This window comes from Nicotiana sylvestris, chromosome 12, assembly GCF_000393655.2.
Source record: "Nicotiana sylvestris chromosome 12, ASM39365v2, whole genome shotgun sequence".
Lineage (NCBI taxonomy): Eukaryota > Viridiplantae > Streptophyta > Magnoliopsida > Solanales > Solanaceae > Nicotiana > Nicotiana sylvestris.
The window spans coordinates 152,098,712-152,122,042 of record NC_091068.1 but is presented as its reverse complement, the minus strand read 5'-3'; the positions used below and the strand labels follow the sequence as shown (position 1 = coordinate 152,122,042).

Here is a 23,331-nt window from a genome sequence, read left to right as displayed (position 1 = left end):
AAACTGACAATATCACCGTTTCCAAAGAGTAATAAAACTTATCGAAGTTACGCCAACTTCCAAAAGGAGACTGCATTTGGTTGTGTCAACGAAGGGTAAAGAATCAGACCATAAAACTTTTGTTGGAAGATATACTTTTTCCACAATGGTTATGCAAAGGGACCCTTTAAGGGGTTAATATTTGGTCTTAAGCCACGCTACGCTAAGGGTAAGGGATTACAGGATTAAGGGTTTTGGACTTTTGGGGTGTGGGCTTAAGGTTATAGGGCTAAAAAATAAAAATAAAGTTGAGCATAGACTAAACTATTTCGGTATAATACTGAAATATCAAAAACTACTGTATACCGTACCGAATTACCAAAATACCAAAAATTTTGCACCGAAATAAATCGAAATACTGAAAAAACTGAAACCGAAATACCAAATTAATTTGGTTCTGTTCAAAATTCGATTTTTTGAATTTTATGCCCAACCTTATCGGCAACTATCCCGAATAGGCATATGATGTGATCCCAGATGAAGTCTATAACTTTTTTTCTCTGACTTTCTCGAAGGCTTGTTTTTCCACCCATTTAGAGAAGTAGTCAGTCATAAACAAAATGAATTAGCTTTACTTGGAACCGATGGCAGAGGGTCGACGATATCCATCCCTCATTTCATGAATGGCCATGGGGATAAGACCGAATGAAGTTGTTCTCTAGGCTGATGGATCATTGGTGCATACCTTTGCCATTTATCCCATTTTTGAACAAACTCCTTAGTGTCTTTTCCCATACTATCCCAATAGTATCCTGCTATGATGATTTTGTGAACTAGTGATTCGGTACCGGAGTGGTTCCCACAAGTTCCTTCATGGACTTCTCGTAGACCATAGTCGGTGTCCCCTGGTCCCAAACATACTGCTAATGGTCCGTCGAACCTCCTCCTGTACAGTGCTCCATCTTCAGCCAATGTGAATCGAGCAGCTTTTTTTCATAGGGCCCTCGATTCTTTAGGATCCCATGTGAGCTTTCTGTTTTTCAAGTACTCGATGTATTTATTCCTCCAATCCCAAGTTAAGCTTGTAGAGTTTATCTTAGCGTGTCCTTCTTCGATCACAGATCTCGAGAGTTGAACGACAGTCCTTGGGTTGATTTCATCCTCCTCGGCTGATGACCCCAAATTTGCAAGAGCATCGGCTTCACTGTTCTACTCGCGAGGTACATGCTGCAAGGTCCATTCTTTAAAACAGTGCAAAGTCACTTATAGCTTGTCCAAATACCTTTGCATTCTATCCTCTCGAACTCGAAGGTTTTGTTTACTTGGTTTACTACCAACAAAGAGTCGCACTTGGCTTCAATGACTTCCGCCTTGAAGATTTTAGCTCGTTAGAGACCTGCAATCATGGCCTCGTACTCGGCCTAATTGTTAGTCAACTTAGAAATTTTGATGGATTGTCTAATAGTGCTATCTGTGGACGGCTTCAAAACGTTGCCTAGCCCGGACCCCTTCACATTCGAAGCGCCGTCTGTGAAAGGGTCCACACCCCCGATGATGAACCCGATTTTAACAAGAGTTCTTTCTCGACTTCGGGTACGAGGGTTGGCGTGAAATTGGCCACGAAGTCTGCCAAAATTTGAGACTTGATGGCCATTCGGGGTTGATATTCGATATCGTACCCACTGAGTTCGATAGCCCATTCGAACAATTGACCCGATAGTTCGGGCTTACGCAAAACATTACGAAGCGGGTAAGTGGTTAACACACATATGGGGTGACATTGAAAATATGATTTTAGCTTCCTAGAGGCGCTTATCAATGCAAGTGCCAATTTCTCTAAGTGTGGATATCTAGTTTCTTCTTCTCCTAGAGTTCGACTTACATAATAAACAGGGAATTGTGTACCTTGCTCTTCTCGAAACAGGACACCACTTACCACGATCTCTAAGACTACCAAGTACAAGTAGGGTTTTTCATCTGCCTTTGGAGTATGCAGCAATGGTTGGGCTCGAGAGGTACCGCTTCAATTCCCCTAACGCCTGTTGGCATTTCGGGGTCCAGGAAAAATCATTCTTCTTTTTTAGTAGAGAGAAGAATTTATGGCTCATATCCGACGATCTTGAGATGAATCGGCCTAAGGTAACTATCTGCCCTGTCAGCCTTTGCACAGCTTTAACGTTGTCCATGATGGTGATGTCTTCGATAGCCTTGATTTTATCGGTGTTTGATCTCGATTCCCCGATTCGACACTATTAAGCCAAGGAACTTGCCCGAATAGACCCCGGAAACGCACTTCTCAGGGTTGAGCTTCAGATTGTATTTTCTCGGTATCTTGAATGTTTCCTGCAAATGTGTCAAATGGTCCTCTACGCGCAGGGAATTAACTAGCATGTCATCAATATATGCTTCAATTGACTTACCTATCTGTTCTTCGATCATTTTATTTACTAGGCGTTGGTAGTTAGCTCCTGCATTTTTTAGCCCGAAGGGCATTACATTATAACAATATGTTCCACACTTGGTGATAAATGAAGTCTTGTCTTGATCTTTCGGGTTCATTTGAATTTGATTGTACTCGAAATAGGCATCGAGAAAACTAAGGATCTCGTGGCCGGCCGTGGCGTTCATTATGCAATCGATGTTAGGCAGTGGAAAAGAATCTTTGGGACATGGCTTGTTTAAATCCTTATAATCTTTGTTCCCTTTTTTAGGAACTACGACTAAAATGGCTAACCATTAAGGATATTTCACTTCCCGAATGGACCCTATTTTGAGAAGTTTAGTTACCTCATCCTTTATGAATGCATGTTTTACCTCAGACTGGGGCCGTCTCTTTTGTTTCATCCATCTAAACTTTGGGTCCAGGCTTAGTCGATGGGTTATTATCTCCAGCAGGATCCCTATCATGTCTAAGTTGGACCAAGAAAAACAATCTATGTTATCAATAAGAAATTGAATAAGCTTTTTCCTGAGTTCGGGGGTTAATCCCGTTCCCAGGTATACCTTTTGCTCGGGCAGGTACTCGATCAATATAACCTGTTCCAGCTTTTCGACCGTTGATTTGGTAGCGTTGGAATCTTCGGGAACAACAAAATTTTGAATGGTCAAAAAATCTTCCTCTTTCATTCCATGCTTTTGCGATTCGGTCAAGGCTAGTGACAATGATTGCTATTTGGCTTCCTGTTTACCCTTGATGCCCGATTCTTACGATGTTGATAATGCCGATATCAGTATTACCTCATCAACCCTGAATATTTCTTTTGCAGCATGCTGCTCCCCGTACACTATTTTACCCCGTCCAATGTCAGGAATTTCATCATTTGGTGGAGAGTCGAAGGGACTGCCCTCATGTTATGGATCCAAGGCATTCCGAGCAGGGCTTTGTACCTCATCGCCCTCGATTACATGAAACTTGGAATCTTGGATAGTTCCAGCCACATTCACTGGTAGGATAATCTCTCTTTTAATTGTTTCACTAGCCATATTGAAACCGTTCAAGACCCGAGCTGCGGGCACGATCTGATCTTGTAGGCCGAGCTGCTCCACGACCCTTGATCGGATGATATTTTCCGAGCTACCCGGATCCACTAAAACACGCTTAACTTGAACTTTATCTAATAAGATAGAAATTACCAGAGCGTCGTTGTGAGGATGAGAAATTCCTTCTGCTTCCTCGTTGTTGAATGATACGGTGCCTTCTGGCACATATTCTCGGGTCTGTTTCTCTCTAGTAATTGATACCTTAGTGCGTTTGAACACGGGCCCTTGTGGAATATCGACCCCTCCGACGATCATATGAATTACATGCTGCGGCTCCTCCTGTTCATTTTTCCTGTTGGCGTCCCTTTCCCTGAAATGATTCTTGGCTCGATCACTTAGGAACTCTCGAAGGTGGCCCTCATTGAATAAACATGCTACCTCATCTTTCAATTGCCTGCAATCCTCGGTCCTGTGACCATGCGTGCCATGATATTTACACATCAGATTGGGGTTCCTTTGGGAAGGATCGGTCTGTATGGGCCTAGGCCATCTGGTATCTTTGATTCTTCCAATTGCCGATACAATGCCTAACGCGTCGACACTAAAATTATATTCCGACATTCGAGGTGACTCTGTGGGGTTAGAGTACTTATCAAAACCACTTTTGCTCATGAGTCCCCGGGAATCCTATCCTCGATCGCTTCTTCGATCGTTCCGGGTGGAATTGCATCCCGGACTACTGTTCCTACGATCTGAGGTGTATGGTTGGTATCTGTCTTTGTTCGATCTTGGCTCCCTATCAATGTCCATTTGATTTTTGGCTGCTAGCCTATTTGGGCGTACTGAATCGGAAGGAGCTCCTAACTGGTCATCCTCGATCCTGATCTTTTATTGGTACTGATTGTGTACATCTGCCCAAGTTACAGCCGAATACTCGATCAAATTTTGCTTCAGCTGGCGTGATGCTACCGAACTTCGTTCATTCAATCCCTGAATAAAAGCTTGAATGGACCAATCATCTCTGACCAGTGGCAACTCCATGCATTCCATTTAAAATCGGGATACAAACTCCGTCAACATTTTATTATCCCTCTGTCTTACTTTGAAAAGGTCTGATTTCCTTGTCGCAACCTTTATGGCTCCGGCATGTGCCTTTACGAAAGAGTTTGCCAACATAAGAAACGAGTCAATGGAATTTGGTGGTAGATTGTGGTACCAAATCACATTTCTCCCTTCGATATGGTTTCCCTAAACTTCTTTAATAAAACAGATTCGTTCTCATTATCTTCCAAATCGTTACCCTTGATGGCCCATGTGTAGGAGGTGACATGCTTGCTGGGATCGGTGGTCCATTGTATTTAGGTATGTCCGACATATGAAACTTCTTTAGAATGGGGTTCGGATCCGCACTAGGAGAACGGCTTTTGTACAAATTTCTTTGACTCCATCCCTTTCAAAATTGGCGGTGCCCCCGATATCTGATCAACTTAGGAGTTGTATGTTTCCACTTTTTTATCATTATCTTCGATTTTCTTCTCTCATGACTCAATTCTTTTGGTGAGCTCCTCGAGCATTTTCATTATTGCATGATCGGTACCCGATTTGTTACCATTCGACTTCTCTGGCACTGGCTTGGTACGACGAGTGATATCTGGCTCGACCCCACTCGGAGCTCTATGTTGATTTTGTAGCTGAGCAATAGCTGCTTGTTGACCCTGTAACATCTCGAATATCACTTGGAGATTGACTCCTCCGTCTCCTCTGCCCTGTGTACCTTGGCCACCAGATTGGCCTTCTCTGCGTATATTCCCTTCGGGGTCCGCGCCTAGGTCCGCATTTAAAGCAACGTGCAAACTGGCATCGACTGGATTGGCAACCGGTGCTCCCCCAAGATTAGCATGTGGCACCTCGGCTCCTGGAGAAATCACATTATCATTTTCTCCATGTAACCCGAGATCATCCTCACCATGTGTGGGTGCGTTTTGTGAGTTTGACATGTTTTAACCTGAGAGCAAAGATACTTGACAAGAACAAGCGTAAAATAATGTGTGTTAGCAGAATCAGCACCGAACAATCACTATTATCCTTAGCCCCACAGTGGGCACCAAACTGTTTACCCTCAAATTCGGATAACAAATAAACTTATATTATGGTTTTAAGGATATGTGATTTCGTCCATCACCAATTGATAAACAAGAAAGTAAATGAATAAATTAGAGAATAAAATAAATCAAACCAGTATGCTAGCTAGGTCTCGACCTCAACTCGAGATAGTCTCGAGGTGGAACAACAAGAACAGTAAAAGATAAAACAACTCTGATGAACAGTAAGTGAAATAGCAGAAAAGTAACGAGTGTATATATTCTTGTCAGTGAACAATGAATAGGATCCCTCTTTTTATAATAGATAAGTCCTAAATAAGGCACACTTCTAATTATAGGAGGAAACCATATTAACATCTGATTAACCGCCGTAGATTGATCCGTTCCGAGATTCACGCCACAATCCTCGATCAATAGCGTATATCTTGCCTTTTCCGTTATCAAGCTATACCGATGTCACTCGGAGTTTGTCTCTTTCTGGCTGCGATTGACGTCGACCTCGGTCCGACATATGGCGCGATGAAAGACTAACATATAGTTAATTCTGAAATCATGAATTCAGACTACGTGAGTTGCAGTCGGAGTTGCTCCCCAGCTCGATAAGAAATCGTTCGAAGGGATGAATGAGGGAATAAGACTGAAAACCCTCGAAGAGACCCGGTGAACGACAATTGAATTATGCGGACATAATGTCCCATTTTGTTACGCCGAAAGAATAAGAGTCAGGTCGAGTCCTGCTCCCACAACCCGTTCTTTCCAATGTGCAACCTAAGGATTCGGCACCGCCCTCTGCTCATTCGACTATAAATATATGATGACTCCCATCTATAGAGAGAATCGAGAAAAGAGAAAGAAAAAGCTCCCTCGCAGCTTGTTTTGATGGCTGTTTCCCGTTGTATCGTATTGTATTGTTATTCCAAAACAATGTTTGTTTTGATTGTTTCATTAAAATCAGAGACGGATGTAGTTAACAACGAACAGGTTCAACTGAACTCATAACTTTTGACACGGTGTAAAAATTTATATGTAAAAATTCACTAAAATTGCAAAAATAATGGATATGAACTCATAACTTTAAAAGTACTAGTTTTAGCGGACGCGCGTTGCGCGTGTGCCCTGTCACGATAATTAACTATTTTAAAATAAGATTTCATTAATATTATATTAAAATGTGTGCTTGAGTTATAATAAAAATGCAAGATATGTAAATGTAAATAAATAGATTATGAATTTTTAGCTGCATTTTTTTTTACTTTGATATAATCTAAGTGTAAGATATAAAAGTATAAGAGATATAGCTCGTCACAAATCTAAAATATTAATTGTAATTACACTTTTATCAAATACATTACAAAATTTAATTTTTAAATTAAAATTTATTCTAGAATAGTAAAGAATCAATGAGTACTTTATTTTTGGATCTTTATGTTATTGGAACGCTAGTGTTATTTAACGTTCGTGGACTAATTTTCGCTCACTTTCTTTCTCATTTATATTCTAAGTATTTTCTTTGTTATTCTAATTGATGAGCTAAGTATTAAAATATTTTACAGATTACCGATGACATGACTTCAATATAATGTAAATATGTGAACATATATATATATATATATATATATATGTATGTATGTATATGTGTGTGTAAATTTCACATATTTAATACAAAGGTAACAAAAAATTAAAAGAAGAGAATTAAAAATTAACCAAATATATAAACAATTTTTTCTCGGCCCCAACTAAAAGTATTCTAATAACATAATATAGTGAATGAATTCTATTCTACATTACGGACTTCCAACTATTTAAGGTTTTATAATTTTATAAATGCAGCTTTTCTAATAAGTAAAAGTTTTAAAATAAAGAAGAATTTTTATAAAGAATAATATAATAGATTTTAAACTCCTAAATATTAGGAATTGCTAGAGAGTTCAAATAGGAAAATATTTAATGACCAAAATTTTAGTTGATTTTAAACTCCTAATTTATAGAAAAAATAATTGAATGACAATTTTATCTAGTGTAAAATCTGTTTATGAAAGGTAAAAAAGGCGAACGACATTTCGCTAAGGGCCTTCGTGCTTTTAATATAGTATAGATAATGGGTTCAATGCTAAAAACCTTAAGAGTATATGATTTAAATCTTGGATCCGCCTTTGATTTAAAATTGGTTGTATTGTATTATTAATCCATTGTTCCAGAACAATGAAAAGTCTCTTTTTTGAAACAACCAATTTGAGGTGATGAAATTATTTCCTATTTTTTCTTTTCAATTATGTCCTAACTTATTACTCCATATTCTATTTTACTCTTTATCTTTTTTTCTTATTACTCCATGACGGAAACGATGATCCAAACAGAGTATTAATACGATACACCGTCTTGCGTGCGAAACATATATTGAATTGATATAAACACTAGTTAGGAGAAAAAATTTATATTAAAAAAAAGTTTCTTTTTGCAATTAATGCTTTTTGTTATCCATTTCACAAGCATGACGTCATATAAGCAAGGCAATATTATGCACGCACGCACGCGTAGAAGAAGTAATCAATTAGGGGATTGAATAAACTTTTGATTTACTAATCTGTTTAATTACGCGATGATGATTGGAATCTTAGTTTAGTACTGTCCATTCTCAATGAACTATCGTACAGACAAAGGCAAAGAACTGGAGTTGAAAAAGGAAAGAGGATTTTTGTTTGTTTGATTAGGACTCCCACTCTTCACCCCATTTATTTTTTTCTTTTTTCTACAACATTTTTTTCATTAAAAATGCAGGTTTAAGGCACTTTTGTAATATTTTTAAATACAATAAAAAAAATTTAAAAGCAATAATCATCATACAATGGGGTTCCCCCTCACCCCCCAAACAAACAAAGCTCTTTTAATTAGCTAAAAGTGGTACTGTTTAATGTATTATTATCACTACTCAATTAACTTTTGTAATATTATAAAAAAACTTTGGTTACAATATAATAATATTTCAATATTTTTCTGGTTCTCATATTAAAATCTTTGTTTTAATTACCATATGGACGTACACATTATCTTTGGAAGCAGATATATTATACTCCATGAGATAATCCAAATTTCTTCAATATAATTAAGGTATTCAATATGATATGGCCCTAGCCAGGAAGTTGTGGAGATCGAGCATTAAGGCTGTAGGTTAGAAGGTAGTTGAGAATATCTCTTCGGCGCTCCAGAGTCCAGAGTGAGACTAGTCTGTTAGGACTCGAGTTTAGACCGTTAGTGGTGAATATTGAGTTCACACTACTCTTTTGTTCCTCTTAATATTGTACTTTATCTACTAGTTATTATTTTACTTTTCATCTATTTTTTTGGTTATGGTGATGCCGTTCTTTGTTCTATGATTTCTATTGATGGTAATCATATATTGTCTCTTTTTGTCTTCATGAGCCAAGGGTCTTCCGAAAACAGTCTGTCTATCCCTCGAGATAGGGGTTGTTATTGTTATTGTAATTAAGGTTTTAAAAGTGAATGTGTCATTACAACTGATTTTAGTTACTAGTCATTTTGATATATTAAAATTATTCCAAAAATATTTAAAAAAGAGACAGAAAAAGTGAAGAGAGTTGAAGAAGAGGGACGTTAGTGGAAGAGAAACAGAAAGAAAGGGAAAGGGAAAGGCGGGCGACCTTTGCTGACCCTTCAAGTTTCGTGCATGCGCTTTTTCCAGTTTTACACTTTTACACTTTACTCCTCTCTCTCTTTCTCTGGTTTATGCATTTCATTTTCTCCTCCCAACTCCGCCGGCGATACAACTTTCCGGTACCGGAATTCAGTTTTCCAAAATTCCTCTATCACAAATTTACTATATTTCCTCCCACCTCAGCAAACTCTATATACAGTATACACAAACTCTCAAACATTTCAGCTTACTAGCTTTATAGTGTATAAAGTCTAATTATTCCTCCTATTGACTTTTTCCATAATTGGGTTTTTCTAAAGACTTCATTTTTAGTTCAAAACTTCTTCTTTTTCTTGGTGGGTTTTTGGTTATGAAGTATTAATAATACTACTGTATTAGAGGAAGATTATGCTGTATTAGGGCTGAAATGGATTCTAAGATTTGCATGAATGGAGTATGTGGGGCTACTTCTTCAATTGAGTGGAAAAAAGGCTGGCCTTTAAAATCTGGTGAATTTGCCTGCCTCTGTGATAAATGCGGGTAATTCACTTCATTTCAGTTCAGATCTCTCTCTCCATTTATACGGAATTATCTTGTGTAAATACAAATTTTATTATTGTTGTTATTATTTCCAGTAAAAGTGATTTGCCTATTATTACTCCCTCTGTTTGTACCTTTTTTATATGATACCATTACTACTTCGGTTGTGAAGCAGTTTTAGATTTGTATAATTGTAAAAAGGTTGTCAGTTATATACTCTGTGTAGATTTTGAAATGTTAGATATATTTTATAAATGATGAAGGAACCAATGTCCTAATTGAGAGTTGAGACCGAATATTAGATGGTTTGACCTTTGTTCTTTGAAACGGTTACCCTTTTTGGAATGGAAGGAGTATGTACAATCTGAATTGTTTCTGTGTTTTATGTTAAGGTTTTCATTTTGCTGAAAGATATTTGTTAAATCATGTTTTATATATTGGCTGATTACCCCTTATTTGTGATGTTGTTCGTGAATTCGATGAAACAGTTACTTTACCTTTTCTAATTAGAGATTGCATACCCAATTTGAGAGAACTTATATTATGTTGTGAAAATACTTTCCTGGTCCTGTTCATGCACCAAGTAATGGCTGCTCAACTGAACTCTAGTTCTGGAAAGGTTAGAAACTCAATTGTGGGAAAGATAATCCTTCTGCGTTGTGTATCGCTTATTGTTGTCCCTTAGGAAGTCGGTGCAGGTTAACCTGCGTGACTTCGTCTAAGGATTTGCATTATCAATGTGGTTCTTGTTGTATAATAGTGAGTTTTTTTTTTCTTTTTTCTTTTTGGCAACTTTGTCGCTCTTTGACGAAAGATCACTCTACCTAGCAGTAAATTAACGTGATTGATAGAGGAATAAAAGAATTTACCTTAGGTTAGCAGCTAATACTAAACTCTGGAAAGCTGAATGCTATGAAAGGGTAGATTTCTTAATATTGTACTTAGAAATGTTAGTTGCCGATAAAAGTGAGATGAGTTTAAACAAGTAGTGACTGCCTCAAGTTAGGTCTAGGACTTCACATAAACTATCTACATGAAGACTTAACAGATCTCATAAACTTAAATTTGTTTAGGTCTACAATTTATCACGTGAAGTTCGTATTCACTATCTTGTTAGTTGTTACTCTGTTAATTTCACTCCCATTTTCCTGAGAATTAGATCACAAATTCCAGATTTCATAACATGGGATTTGGATTAACTCCAGGACTGCTTATGAGCAACTCGTCTTCTGTGATTTATTCCACTCGGAGGACACTGGTTGGAGGGAGTGTATTTCATGTGGCAAGGTTAGCTTGCAAAATTGTCTTTCTGCTTCATAGTATAATCTGATTCTCTGCAGAGATTCCGATAACTAACCTTTGAAACTAATTTTGGTATTGGCAGCGTCTTCATTGCGGATGCATTGCTTCTAGTTCTTTGCTGGAGCTGCTTGATAGTGGGGGCATTAATTGTGTCAGCTGTGCTAGAAGTTGTCAACTACATGCTGTGAGATAAATTATATGCATCTATGACTTATGTACTGTGAACATATGATATAAGTGTTGCACAAACAAATTGTTACTTTTGAAGTTTGCGTGCAAGCTCTCTATGGATTGTAATTTAAGTAATAGTCCATAAAACATCTGAATAAACATAAAAGTCTTCATTCTCAAAAAAACAAAACACACATAAAAGTCTAATAACTCATGGATTGCTCCTACTGGTTTTATCCAAAAAAATCACACCTAAGGAAAAAATCAGCAAATTGTACTCGTGCTTGCCATCTGGTTAACTGTTCTATTTCCTGATTGTTCTCTAACATTGTTCAAGAGCAGGACACCCTATTTATTTTTGTAATGTAGTTAAGCAAGTGTATTGTTTAATAAGCAAGTATATTCTTTCATTGAATGTGACAGATTGAGTTTGCTAGACAAGACGTTGTTTTCTTAGATTTTCACTATTAGAAACTTAGGAACTATGTTGCGTCCTGCATTATGTTCTTCCAATTTTTTCTGCAGACACCAAATCATGTAAAGGCCAAAGCTTTTGGAACTTCTAACTCAAACAGTGTTGGTGAAACGCCTTCAACTTCTTTGGGCAGTCAGATGAATGGTTCTGAACCTAATAAAAGAGAGGGTTCTGACAGTGTTGATCCTTTACTTGTGCTCCCACACCAGAATGACAACACAAATAAGCCTATAGGCCAAATAAAAATGGAAGAAGCTTTCCATCCTGCTGGAGAACCTGGATGCACATTTTCATCAAATTTGTGTCAGTCTTCCGCCGAGTCCTCTAAGAATGTCAAATTGGATTCGTATAACGGATACATAGGCGTTAATGAGATTCATGGATCACAGGTGCAAACAAATTTAAGCATTGCTCTGTCTGCACCTTCATCGAACACAAAACTTTTTCCTGCTCCAGTGGATGAGAGGGACTTGAACAAGAGAATTTCTTCCTTGCAACAAGGGTCTAGGTCTCGAAGCCTCTTGCCCAAACCCCCCAAATCTACCTCTGCTGTGAGATCAGAGACAAATGCTGGCATACTTTCACAGATTCGTGTTGCCAGGCCACCTGTTGAAGGTCGGATTAAGAATCAGTTGCTTCCACGTTATTGGCCGAGGATAACAGATCAGGAGTTGCAGCAAATATCTGGAGAGTATCCATCATGAGTTCTTAAATTAGATTGATTGCTGTTCACCTATTTCATTACATGATTTCCTTGACAATGTCTTTTCAAGCTCAAATTCCACCATCATACCATTATTTGAGAAGGTTCTGAGTGCAAGCGATGCAGGTCGAATTGGCCGTTTGGTACTTCCTAAAGCATGTGCCGAAGTAAGTTTCACGTTTTGTTTCTTCAGTATCATTTTAACACGTTCCCCTTTACTGACCTTTTTTCCCCTTTGTGAATGTAGTTTACTTGCTGTTTTGCTCACCGTAGGAGAGGCCTGGTCTTCCTTTACCTTTTCTCCTCTTGGCGACTCCATCAGTTTCTTAATTGATTTGAAGTTATTTCAATTTTCAGGCATATTTTCCACCAATTTCTCAACCAGAAGGCCTTCCTCTGCGGATTCAGGATGTGAAGGGCAAAGAATGGGTATTCCAGTTCAGATTTTGGCCAAACAACAACAGTAGAATGTATGTTCTCGAGGGTGTGACCCCTTGCATACAATCTATGCAATTACAAGCAGGAGATACAGGTATGAAGTTTCATGCTTTGTAGTGAGTCATAAAACCTGCTATATTCAGTTCATCGTGTCAACATTAAGTATTAATCATTTACCTCGACTTAAAAAGATTTGTCTTTTTATTCATTAGATGAAATTTCTGCCTGTGACATTCAAGATTTACTTGGGGATCAGCCCCTTTTAGTTCTTTGCTTTAACTCAACATAGAAGCTGTAATGCTGGTAGGTCAAGTTAAACATAAAATGTATGAGATTTGTATTTTCAACAATCTCCAAATACATGCTTTTGGCCAATCCCTCTTGTCAAAGTCACTCAGCTGTTTTCTGGAATTGGAATGAAGGTGTCCAGTGTACAATTTCTGAATAAGAGTCCTTCAACTACATACTATTAAAAAAACAACTCTGTTATCCGAAGGCAAGATAAAAAACAGAATATGACTATTGTTTCACTTGTTTAGTGTTGCTGACATCTATGTTCATATTCCTGCGTTGATCTTGCTCGTTCCAGCTTCCCGTAAGCTCCACATGCACAAGAAGGGATAGAAAGGGGGAGGAACATATGCGTTGCTTTGGTCTAGTGAATGAATTCTGAAATTTTCCTTTCATTTCAGTTTAGCATATTTGCTCCTTTTTTGGTTTTTGGGCTATCTATTCAGACTTAAAATTCTGCTGCTCATTTTTCATCCTTTAAAAACATTTCATTTCATTTCAGTAACTTTCAGTCGCATGGATCCAGAAGGAAAGCTTTTAATGGGGTTTCGTAAAGCATCAACTGTTAATTCAACTCAGGTAACTAGCACAATTAGGGGTTTCATCTGAGCTCATTTTAGCGGCTTATGACATAATATTGATCTATATTACCTAAACAGGAAACTCGTCTATCAGCCATACCGAAGAGTGTTTTCTCCACTGAACCCACCTCTTTCTCAGCGATGCCTGATAATCTACCTTTAATGAGTGGTTACTCTGGCCTTCTTCAGTCATTCAAAGGAAGCAGAGAGTCTTCTGTGAATTTGTCTTCTAAGCATTTCAATAGTGGTGATTTTAGCTGGTACTTAACTGAGAAGAACGAAGGCAGGAATGCAGATGGCACATTCTCCCCTTCAATGCCTGTTTCAGACCGTAAAAGGAGTCGTAATATTGGGTCAAAAAGTAAGAGACTGCTCATTGATTCCGATGAGGCTTTGGAGCTGAAACTTTCATGGGAAGAGTTACAGGATATGCTCCGACCGCCGCTGAGTATTCAGCCGACCACTGTCACAATTGAGGACCACGAATTTGAAGAGTATGAAGTACGTAGCTTTATTTTTTAATTAATTTGTGCTGCTCATGCTCTATGGTTGAACTACATGAACTTGCTAGTTAAGATTTAATCAGTCCGCTAGAGAACTCTGGCTTTGGCTTGATGTCTTTGTTCTTCGCAATGCAGCAACCACCTGTTCTTGGGAAGAGGAGCATATTTACTGTCCGCTCATCTGGGTAAGAAAGACTAATCCATCAGAATGTATTCCAATAGACCAACTTGTTGCTTGAAAAAAATGATGAAAGAGGACATCAGCAATAAGCAACCCGTCTTAAATACCTATTCTGAATAGTTCTCACTAGCAAGAAAATAAAAAATAGAGAGTGAGAATGACAAAACAGTGGGAAGACGTTGGATGGAGGCATAGACACGGAATGCGGCTTTATATTTGGCGCTGAATAGTATAGCATCACCATTGAACTAAAGACTGTAATTTGCGCCAACATATTCAACTGCAGAATATTCTTTTTGCATACTTTTTTGCTTTTCTAAACATCCTTTTTCATGCCCATCTCTTTGACATTTGGTGATCCCTACACTGCTCGAATTGGAAGTTTACTGCTGCATCACTGATTTCAGGGAGCAGGAGCAGTGGGCTCAATGCGATAATTGCTTTAAGTGGCGAAGGTTGCCAGCTGATTATCTTCTACCTCCTCAGTGGACATGTCAGGACAACATATTTGATCATAGCAGGTCAGGGAGTTTGCAATATCACTAAATTTTTGCGCAACAGCGCATTAATGTGACGTAACATTATACTTGTGATGCTCGTGTTCTCAGGTGCTCTTGTTCTGTCCCAGACGATTTAACACCCAGAGAGCTTGAATATCTTCTCAAAATGGACAAGGGTGAAGTAACTTGTTGCTTTAGTTTCAGTCTATATTTCCATCTATGCACCAGCTGGTTCTCATACGAATCATGCCCTAAAATTTATGGATTCTGGATTTTAATATACTTATCTCGTGCATGCCATCATTATTTGTTGTAAGCCTGTGGTTACACCAACTCTAATGTCATTTACCAGACGTGTAATTATGCTTGCAAGCAGTTGTGCACATATGATCTGAAAATCTATGTTCTTTTTGGCACAGATTTAAAGAAACGGAGAAGTGCAGCAGGCCAAAGGGCAATGCATGCCCAAGATCCTTCTGACTTAGATTCTCAAGCAAATGGGACTGGTGTTGCTGGTGACGTTAGAGAGCCTGGAGCCACATCAGTTGCAACCACAACAAAACATCCAAGGCATCGACCTGGCTGTTCTTGCATTGTGTGCATCCAGCCTCCCAGCGGGAAGGGCAAACATAATCCGACATGTACATGCAATGTCTGCTTAACAGTCAAACGCCGTTTCAAGACACTTATGATGCGTAAAAAGAAGCGTCAATCAGAACGTGAAGCGGAAATTGGCCAGAGGAATCAACTTATGTGGAGTTCAAAGGAAGAGACAGAAGTGGACAGCTTCTCTAGACAGGTGAAACCAGAAGCCGATCCTTCAGACAGAGAAAGATCAGGAAGCGAGACACTGGCGAGGGGCCATAGCAGCAATCAACTGCAGAAGCTTCCCGAAACCAGTAAGTCGCAATTAGACTTAAACTGTCACCCAAATCGGGAAGATACAGGTTCATCTCATCTTAGCATGATGTCTCTTCTTCAGCAAGCAAGTCTTCCGCTAGAGACATATCTGAGGCAGAATGGTCTAACAAGCTTAGTTTCTGAACAACAAGGGAGCTCAGGGTCCCAGGGGTTGCCCCCAGACACCAGAGAGAGTGAGGTACACATCCACGAAGACCAATGCTTCGCTTCTACAACTCAAGAGCAAGAACAGCAGGAGGGCGCAAAGGAAAACTCTGAACCCGATCAAAGTGGAAAGGACAATTCATGAAAGATGAATCCTTTTGCTTGCTATTACTCTTTCTCTATTCTTTTTCTTAATGGACCAACATCATGAGATTACCACTTTCTCATATCATCACAAACCCCCTACCTTATTGATCTCTTGTAGTTAGTAGGAGTATGTCAAGCAGTTGGTTAAAATAATTGTGTATATAGTTTGTGCTATGTGTGTCTTGAAAAATGTATTTATATACGTTCCCTCAAGATTAAAGAGTTCAAAGTCGTCGTGCATGGATTCCAGTCTCCAGATGAGATCAGTGAGATTGAAAAGAAAATTCATGCATTTCATCAAATAGAGACATGTTATAGGCCAATATTGTTCACAAGTTGCTAATAGCTGCATCTTTAGTGGGCAAAACTTTACACACAGCTGCCACTTTCAGTTAGTACTAATGCAAATATATGTGAGATTTTGTAGCTGCCACTTTCCAACCTTGTACTTCCACTCAAGATTGCCACTACATTAGATTACAAAACTTTCCAGATAACATGAAACACCGAGATTTACTTCTCTATTAAATATCAAGATTGCATCAGTCTCACCAATGTCAGGCCAACAGAAGCCATTTTTCTCACCAAGCCAAATTCCAAATATACAATATATCTTGATACACTAAAAAAAATACTTGTACACATATACATCATTTTAAAGAAGCAAAAGAGGATTTTCTTTCTTCTCTATCCTCCCTTTCCTTTTTCTTTTTATTTCTTTCCAGCCAATTGGGGACTTTCTTTTCCTTGGCAGGGGCCGGAGGTTGACGAAAAAAACATTAAAGGAACATCTACATCTGCCCACACATCTTGATTCACAGAACACTATTCAAACACAAACCTTATCTACAAAATGTTATTTCCCAAGTCTTCTTCCTTGAGCAATGGGAAGGTGGAAAACCACATCTTTATCCTCTGTATCTTTTCATGTAATCACTTGTCAAAGGGAGAGGGGCTAGAAGTAACCAATCAAAGAATAACCAATCAAAATCCTTCAACACTAGACCTGCGAAAAGATGAAGATGATGATCTTCGGCTTTGGAGCCGATCAAGGTCCTCCAAAGAGAAAGAGTAGGAACATGTTAATGAAGGACGAGACGAGGGTTGCGTAGCAGACTTTGAGGGAGAAGCCGATGCTCGGGTGATGGGTAAGGAAGGGGAGAAACTCAACCTTGGCGCGGGAGTGATGATTCCATTCATGCTTGGAGACTTTGACATGTGTTTACCACCAACTGCTGCTGGTTCTTGCAGAGGAAACAGTGAAGGGCACTTCATCACTTGTACAGCTTTGAGTTGGTCGACGATTGTTCTCATGGTGGGCCTTTCAGAAGGATCCTTTTGCAGACATCTTTGAGCAATATCAGCCACTGTCCTGGCTGCTTTAGGGGGGAACCGGCCTTTTAGCTGAGGATCCATGATTAGTGATAATCTACCATCATCAGCAAGGAAAGGCCTACTCCACTTGACTAAATTCCTCTCTTCCTTTGAATACCGACCATCGAGATTCTTCCGGCCGGTGAGCAGTTCTAGAAGTACAATCCCAAAACTCCAAACATTGCTCTTAGGAGTTAGCAACCCTCTCTCCAGTGTCTCCTGCGAGAGATTTGCCAGGGCCTGCACGATGAGCTTAGCTTATTAATTAAAATCTTCTAAGTCAGAAGGTGCAAATAATGTAACCAAACTCATCATTAGACCGAGAGTAGCACAACACAAGATGCTTCTCAACAAATAGTAATATATGAGGCATTGCCGTCTCTTCTATTAAGAGCCACATCCACTGAATTCATGAGTCGCAATTTTTATCAAGACATGCTCCAAATCTAAGACTCAATTAACATACATCTTAAATACATGGAAGACAGAGCTTGCTGATGATCAAACTACTGAATACAGCCTAAACACCTCTGCTAGTCCTCCCAAAACATTGGGTAAAAATTTAAATTTTAAGACCAACATTTCCCAGAGATAAAAGACATGTTGTTGACTGCAACAGCAAATAAGAGAACTTACAACTGAATTGCAAGATATCTCTGTCTCTTGTATATTCGTAATGCATCCATACCCTGAGAGCTTTGCACTAAAATCCTTGTCGATTTGTATATTTCCAGTTGAAAATTCATGGAACATTGCCTGTTGGTGGAAATAAGAAATTCAGCAAAAAATTGACAATATCATAGGCCAAGCCTCAATGTAAAAACTAGGAACTTCCATGTTATAGAAACACAAAAAATGACACAGAAAACTAAAAGTTTGCGTTATGGGGAAAAATGGCCACACAGCTTAGACTACATATTACGGATGACAGTGTTGATACCTGGAAAGGTCCCTCCTCATGCAGGAAAGTGAGACCTTGTGCAGCACATAATGCAATTTTTGTTCTAGCATTCCAATCTATAGGGGGGCCATCTGATCTTCCGAACAAAAGCCGGTCTAGGCTTCCATGGAAAAGTCTCTCAAAAACCAACATCCTATGCTCAGAACCTTCGCGAGCATGAAAACCAATCAGTTTACAAAGTGAAGAGTGTTGCAAAGACGCCAGGGTGTTCACCTCGTTGACAAATTCCTTCAAACCCTGAAAAAGCCGAAAAGACAGTGAGATCAGTTTTAAAATGTCAGACTCGCTAAAACCTCATAAACTGAAAAGTTGACTCCTACACCCAACAATGGAAATGACACCACCCCGTAAGTGATGCATGATCTAAAAAATGAAATTTAGAAGTGCAGTTTGAAGCAGGCTTATGTCCTGCAAATTCCTGATTTGGACAAATCAGTTCTTTGCATCTGTAGAACAGAAAGGGTAACAATTACTGAGAAACAGTGCTGCTAAATCTAGCCAATTATGAACCTTGTCAAGTCTAGACACCAAACTAGACTGGTGACACACAGCTAGGATAATAAAGTCAACGTGCCAATGTCATTGAACATTACCTGTGAAGAAGGGTGAAGGCGTGTTATAGTGGCTTCAAGCTTCTTTGAACCAGAGGCATCGTCCCCAAAAGAAGCTCTGTAAATGACAGAAGAAAGACCTTCTGACATACAACGATCCGGAGAGAAATGGTGGCATGCAGCAGCAATTTCATCAAAAGAAAAGTTCCGCAGCATTCCAGTAGAAGGCAATGTAGGAGGCAGTACAGGAGGCAGCGGCAACGGTCCAGAGGCATTGAGAGGGCCACTTGTATTCCCTACTTTGAAGCTTCTCATAGTCCTGAGAGAAGCAGCAGCATTCTGAGGAGATGGAAGAGGAAGAGGCTGAGGAACTGGTGAGCAGTATTCCTTTGTTGATCCAACACGACTCCTCAACTCTTCATGTTCCTCGTATTCATTCGACGCCAGAGCATCTTGTTCCGCTGAGTCAAGACTTGATGGGGCGGATAGAGTTCGTGTCCTACTGCTTGTTACTCCATTGTTTGACTGCACTGGTTTCACTCTTGTTCTAAAACTAGGTGGTGCGGAGCGCAATGATCTTGTGTGTATCTGGGGTTCAGGCAGTGCGGTAGGTGACTGCTCCTGAGGGTTCACACGTTTGATGTGGATAGTCTGCTCGGACAATTTCTTCTTACTCTTTGAAACAGTGAAACATCCCATCTCGGTGTCTAAATAATTCGGCCCTTTTGATTTTTTTCGTCCTGCCAAATCAGTAGTAAGAATGAAATACATGATAACCATTGCAAAACACTTTACAACCTAAACTATTGAGCAACACAGGCTTATCATGGAATCAAATCAATAACATTTATCTAAGATCACAGAGTAAAACCAATCACCGCTGAATTTACAATCAAGAAATTGTATCACCATTTTCCTCCACCAATCAAGCTGGATTTAGCAACTAAGAGATTGAATGATTTCCTACTATTTTTCAAAACAGAATTTGAGTAACTTTAGCTCTACTTTTCTCATCAACCTAAAACATAGCCAATTGGCATCAATTTCATTTAACTCTAAGTAGTCAAAATGATTAAATCTATAGTATTATACCATTGAAGTCACATAAAGAGTGTTTATAGATCCTTAGGCAGTATAAGTTTAAATGTAAACAATCAACCAATCAATAGCAATAAAGAATCAGGAATCAGACAAGTTTCTTGGTTTGTTACATATCAGTGGCGGAGCTAGAATTTTCACTAAGGGGCCAAAATATAAAGAAGTAAACCCACTAAAAAGCCAAGGGGAGTCGATATATAGTATGTATATATATATATATACACACACACACACACACACACACACACACACACAAACAAGCTGATGAATTTTCAGGCATAATATAACAACGACAATAACTATGCCTCAATCCCAAATAAGTTGGGGTCGACTATATGAATCCTCACAAAATACAACCAATCTAAACTACTAATAAAAGATTTCCTTAATCCACTTACTTGTCGGAAAGCCCCCAAATCCAAATTCTTCAACAGAATTACCAATTAGAGACAATAAATTTCTAAAATTAAAAAAAAAAAAAAAAGTAAGGTCAAGAATAGTTAAAAACCAACCTGGTTAGCTATTTTGAGCTCAAAGTTTGGATCTTTAATGATTTCTTGGAATAATAAAACAACCCATGTAATGAATTTTCATTCAAATCTGTTGAATGACTTTGAAAGACTTGATTTTGGTAAGCAAAGAAACCCTAACAAGAAGTCTTAGTAGAAATATCAATGTGGAAAGGCAAAAAGATGAGACTTTTAAGAGTATAAGGCAAAGAAATGAGGAAAAAGAGAAGTGGGGGTGGTTTCATAGGAAAGGAGTAAAGAAGTATATTTAGTCAAACTAAACAAAACCCACACGATTAAAATTTTCCATTATTATTTTTTATTAAGAAAAGATAGCATTGGTATCATCTCCCTACCACAAGGCAAATTTCATTTCTTTAGCTTTATGACATTTTTGTCCTCAACACAATTTTCAATATTTTTGCCATAAAATTCCAATTTAAATTGACAAATGGTTGAAAGCTCATTAATTTGCTTAGTTGAAAGCTCGGTAGTTATAGTATGAAATGTTTTAAGTCTTGGTATACATGTTAGACTTATTTTTTGGCCAAAATAATTTTTTTTTTAAAATTAAGGTGTTTGGCCAAACTTTTAGAAGGAAAAAAAATACATTTGTGTAGAAGCACAAGCTATATTTTGAGAAGTAGAAAAAAGTTTAACATTTTCGAAAAATATTTTTGAGAAAAGTACATTTAATAACACTTTTAAAAGCTTGAAAAAAATAATAATTATTACTCAAAAGTATTTTTAAATTAATTAGCCTAAAACAAACTATTTTTCACTAAAAGTACTTTTTTTAAAAATACTTATGAGAAAAGTACTTTTTAAATAAGCTAATTTTAGAATTTTGGCCAAACATGCTAGTATTAATTATTCCTCATACAATGATCATTAAAAAAATTAATAAATAGAAATTGTAAAAAAAGAATTCTTATGTAGTACTTCCTCCGTTCACTTTTACTTGTCCATTATTAATTTTGCACACCTCTTAAGAAATAATAAATAACGTGTACTATAATTTATCATGATACCCATATTAATTGGTGTATAGGATTTAATGGATTTGGAATGAGTAATTAATGCTAAGAGAAAAACAGAAAAAATAAATTATTTTTCTCTTGATATGCGAAAAGTGATAAGTAAAAATAAAAATTTATTTATGGAATACTTAACAACTAAGGGGTCGTTTGGTATAAGGTATAAGAAGATATAAGGGTGGATAAAAATTTAATATCACCTTAATACTATGTTTGGTTAGCAAACCAGGTATAAGTAATCTCGGTGTTAATTTTAACACCGGAATAACTTATATCTTATAGAAGGTGGGGTAATTAGCACTGGTATAACTTATACTTTCTGCTTAGAAATTATGCAATTATCATTCTTAATACAACATACCAAACAATGAATAAACAACAATCCCAACATAATTAATTTCAGCATAACTTATCTCAATATAACTTATACCGGCATAATTTATACCGGTATAAATCGTATTCCAATCAAACCACCCCTTTTGTAAAAAGTACTAGTAGTAAGAATTAGGGGTATGATGGTCAATTTATTGAGCTAAACTGCAAGGATTAGTAATTAAGTAAAGCAGCTCGAAATTCAACGAAGAGGGGCCTCGAATGGGGGGACAGCTCAGTCAAAGTATTAGAAAAGTTAGTAGTACAACTACTAATACTAGTAGTACTAGTAATGGATTTTCTTTGTTTACTTTAATTGAGAAAAAGAAAAGGATGGTTCCTTTTATTATTTTCTTTTTTCTAGTCAAAGAAACTCTTAGTGATGAGTTTTTGACTCTTCTTTATTGCCGTCCGATACACTCATGGCTGACAGATTTACTACGTACGTGGCATTCAGATAATCAGATGCAAAATTGGGCCCCACTTGACATCAAGATTTAATAATCTAACTAAACAATTCACACGCGCTTCTATCCTATTCAAATGGGCAAATATAATTATTAGTTTGTGCAAAAAATTATTTATATTTTGTAGTTAAAAAAGTATAATACAAATATTATATATAATATATAGAATATATTATTTATGGACATCCAAGGGGGAGTGTTATGATAAAAATCAAAATATGGTGGATGTCTACTCTTCCTCCATGATCTTTCTCTCAAATGGTTAATGACATATTTTCTATGTTCAATGACATATTTCATGACATATTTTCTTCACTTTTCATGCCTATATAAAGGCTTTGTAATAGATAGGAAAATACACACAATTGAAGAAGAAAATCTCTTCCTTCTCTCTATCTCTATTCTTGTTCATGCTTTACTAAGTTGCTTTTATTTCTTGTTCATGCTTTACTAAATTGCTTTTATTTCATAACACGTTATCAGCACGAGTCTCTAACCAATTGTATATATATATCTACAAAAATTTTCCTACATCCAGAAAGATTATAATTAGAAGTCATATATATCATCACATGGTTAAATGTAAAAAGAAACTACATATGGTAAGTAATGAAATGTAAGAAGGTATGATTATCTTATACTTGTCATTCCTTTAAAATCTCATATGCACATAACTTTGTAATACACTTGTATTGCATAAGCACATATTAATATTGTAAGCACGTGATTTTTGCCTTATATGAGAATTACTCCCAAAAAATTCAAAAAATAAAATAATTTTTCTTTGGTGTGCAATTTTGTGATATTTTGTTATATTTTGAATAATTATTGGCATTTGTCTATGCGTGTTTA

General features: G+C 37.6%; 3 protein-coding genes across 4 annotated transcripts; 1 reads left to right on the top strand and 2 right to left on the bottom strand.

Annotated features, from left to right (window-relative positions):
* Positions 1-3,330: 3,330 nt before the first annotated feature.
* LOC138883950 (uncharacterized) lies at positions 3,331-4,509 on the bottom strand. The gene is made up of 2 exons (XM_070164676.1): positions 4,358-4,509; positions 3,331-3,928 (listed from the first exon to the last, which is right to left on the bottom strand). Exons 1-2 carry the CDS (start codon positions 4,507-4,509, stop codon positions 3,331-3,333), a joined length of 750 nt encoding a protein of 249 aa, XP_070020777.1.
* A 4,662-nt stretch (positions 4,510-9,171) lies between these two features.
* Positions 9,172-16,350, top strand: LOC104219246 (B3 domain-containing transcription repressor VAL2-like). Of its 2 annotated transcripts, XM_009769895.2 has the most exons (13): positions 9,172-9,753; positions 10,959-11,040; positions 11,138-11,239; positions 11,752-12,392; positions 12,475-12,571; positions 12,762-12,936; positions 13,636-13,712; positions 13,793-14,215; positions 14,353-14,402; positions 14,806-14,919; positions 15,007-15,074; positions 15,318-15,797; positions 15,881-16,070. In XM_009769895.2, exons 1-13 carry the CDS (start codon positions 9,641-9,643, stop codon positions 15,940-15,942), a joined length of 2,484 nt encoding a protein of 827 aa, XP_009768197.1. In that variant the 5' UTR covers positions 9,172-9,640; the 3' UTR covers positions 15,943-16,070. The 2 variants fall into 2 exon arrangements, with proteins under 2 accessions (XP_009768197.1, XP_009768196.1); XM_009769894.2 differs by having other exon boundaries at positions 15,318-16,350.
* A 254-nt stretch (positions 16,351-16,604) lies between these two features.
* LOC104219245 (probable serine/threonine-protein kinase PBL1) lies at positions 16,605-20,943 on the bottom strand. The gene is made up of 5 exons (XM_009769893.2): positions 20,607-20,943; positions 19,039-19,736; positions 18,425-18,682; positions 18,121-18,240; positions 16,605-17,724 (listed from the first exon to the last, which is right to left on the bottom strand). The coding sequence occupies exons 2-5, from the start codon at positions 19,693-19,695 to the stop codon at positions 17,095-17,097; spliced, it is 1,665 nt and encodes a 554-aa protein (XP_009768195.1). The 5' UTR covers positions 19,696-19,736; positions 20,607-20,943; the 3' UTR covers positions 16,605-17,094.
* Between the last annotated feature and the right edge of the window lie 2,388 nt (positions 20,944-23,331).

Coding starts and splice junctions, on each gene's coding strand:
- LOC138883950 (XM_070164676.1), bottom strand. CDS start 4,509: ATGGAATGCATGGAGTTGCCACTGGTCAGAGATGATTGGTCCATTCAA. Junction 3,929..4,357: donor TGGGCAGATGTACACAATCA/GTACCAATAAAA, acceptor GCATGGTCACAG/GACCGAGGATTGCAGGCAAT.
- LOC104219246 (XM_009769894.2), top strand. CDS start 9,641: ATGGATTCTAAGATTTGCATGAATGGAGTATGTGGGGCTACTTCTTCA. Junction 11,041..11,137: donor AGTGTATTTCATGTGGCAAG/GTTAGCTTGCAA, acceptor TGGTATTGGCAG/CGTCTTCATTGCGGATGCAT. Junction 11,240..11,751: donor GAAGTTGTCAACTACATGCT/GTGAGATAAATT, acceptor TTTTTTCTGCAG/ACACCAAATCATGTAAAGGC.
- LOC104219245 (XM_009769893.2), bottom strand. CDS start 19,695: ATGGGATGTTTCACTGTTTCAAAGAGTAAGAAGAAATTGTCCGAGCAG. Junction 18,241..18,424: donor ATGAGGAGGGACCTTTCCAG/GTATCAACACTG, acceptor TTCCACCAACAG/GCAATGTTCCATGAATTTTC. Junction 17,725..18,120: donor AGATATCTTGCAATTCAGTT/GTAAGTTCTCTT, acceptor CTCATCGTGCAG/GCCCTGGCAAATCTCTCGCA.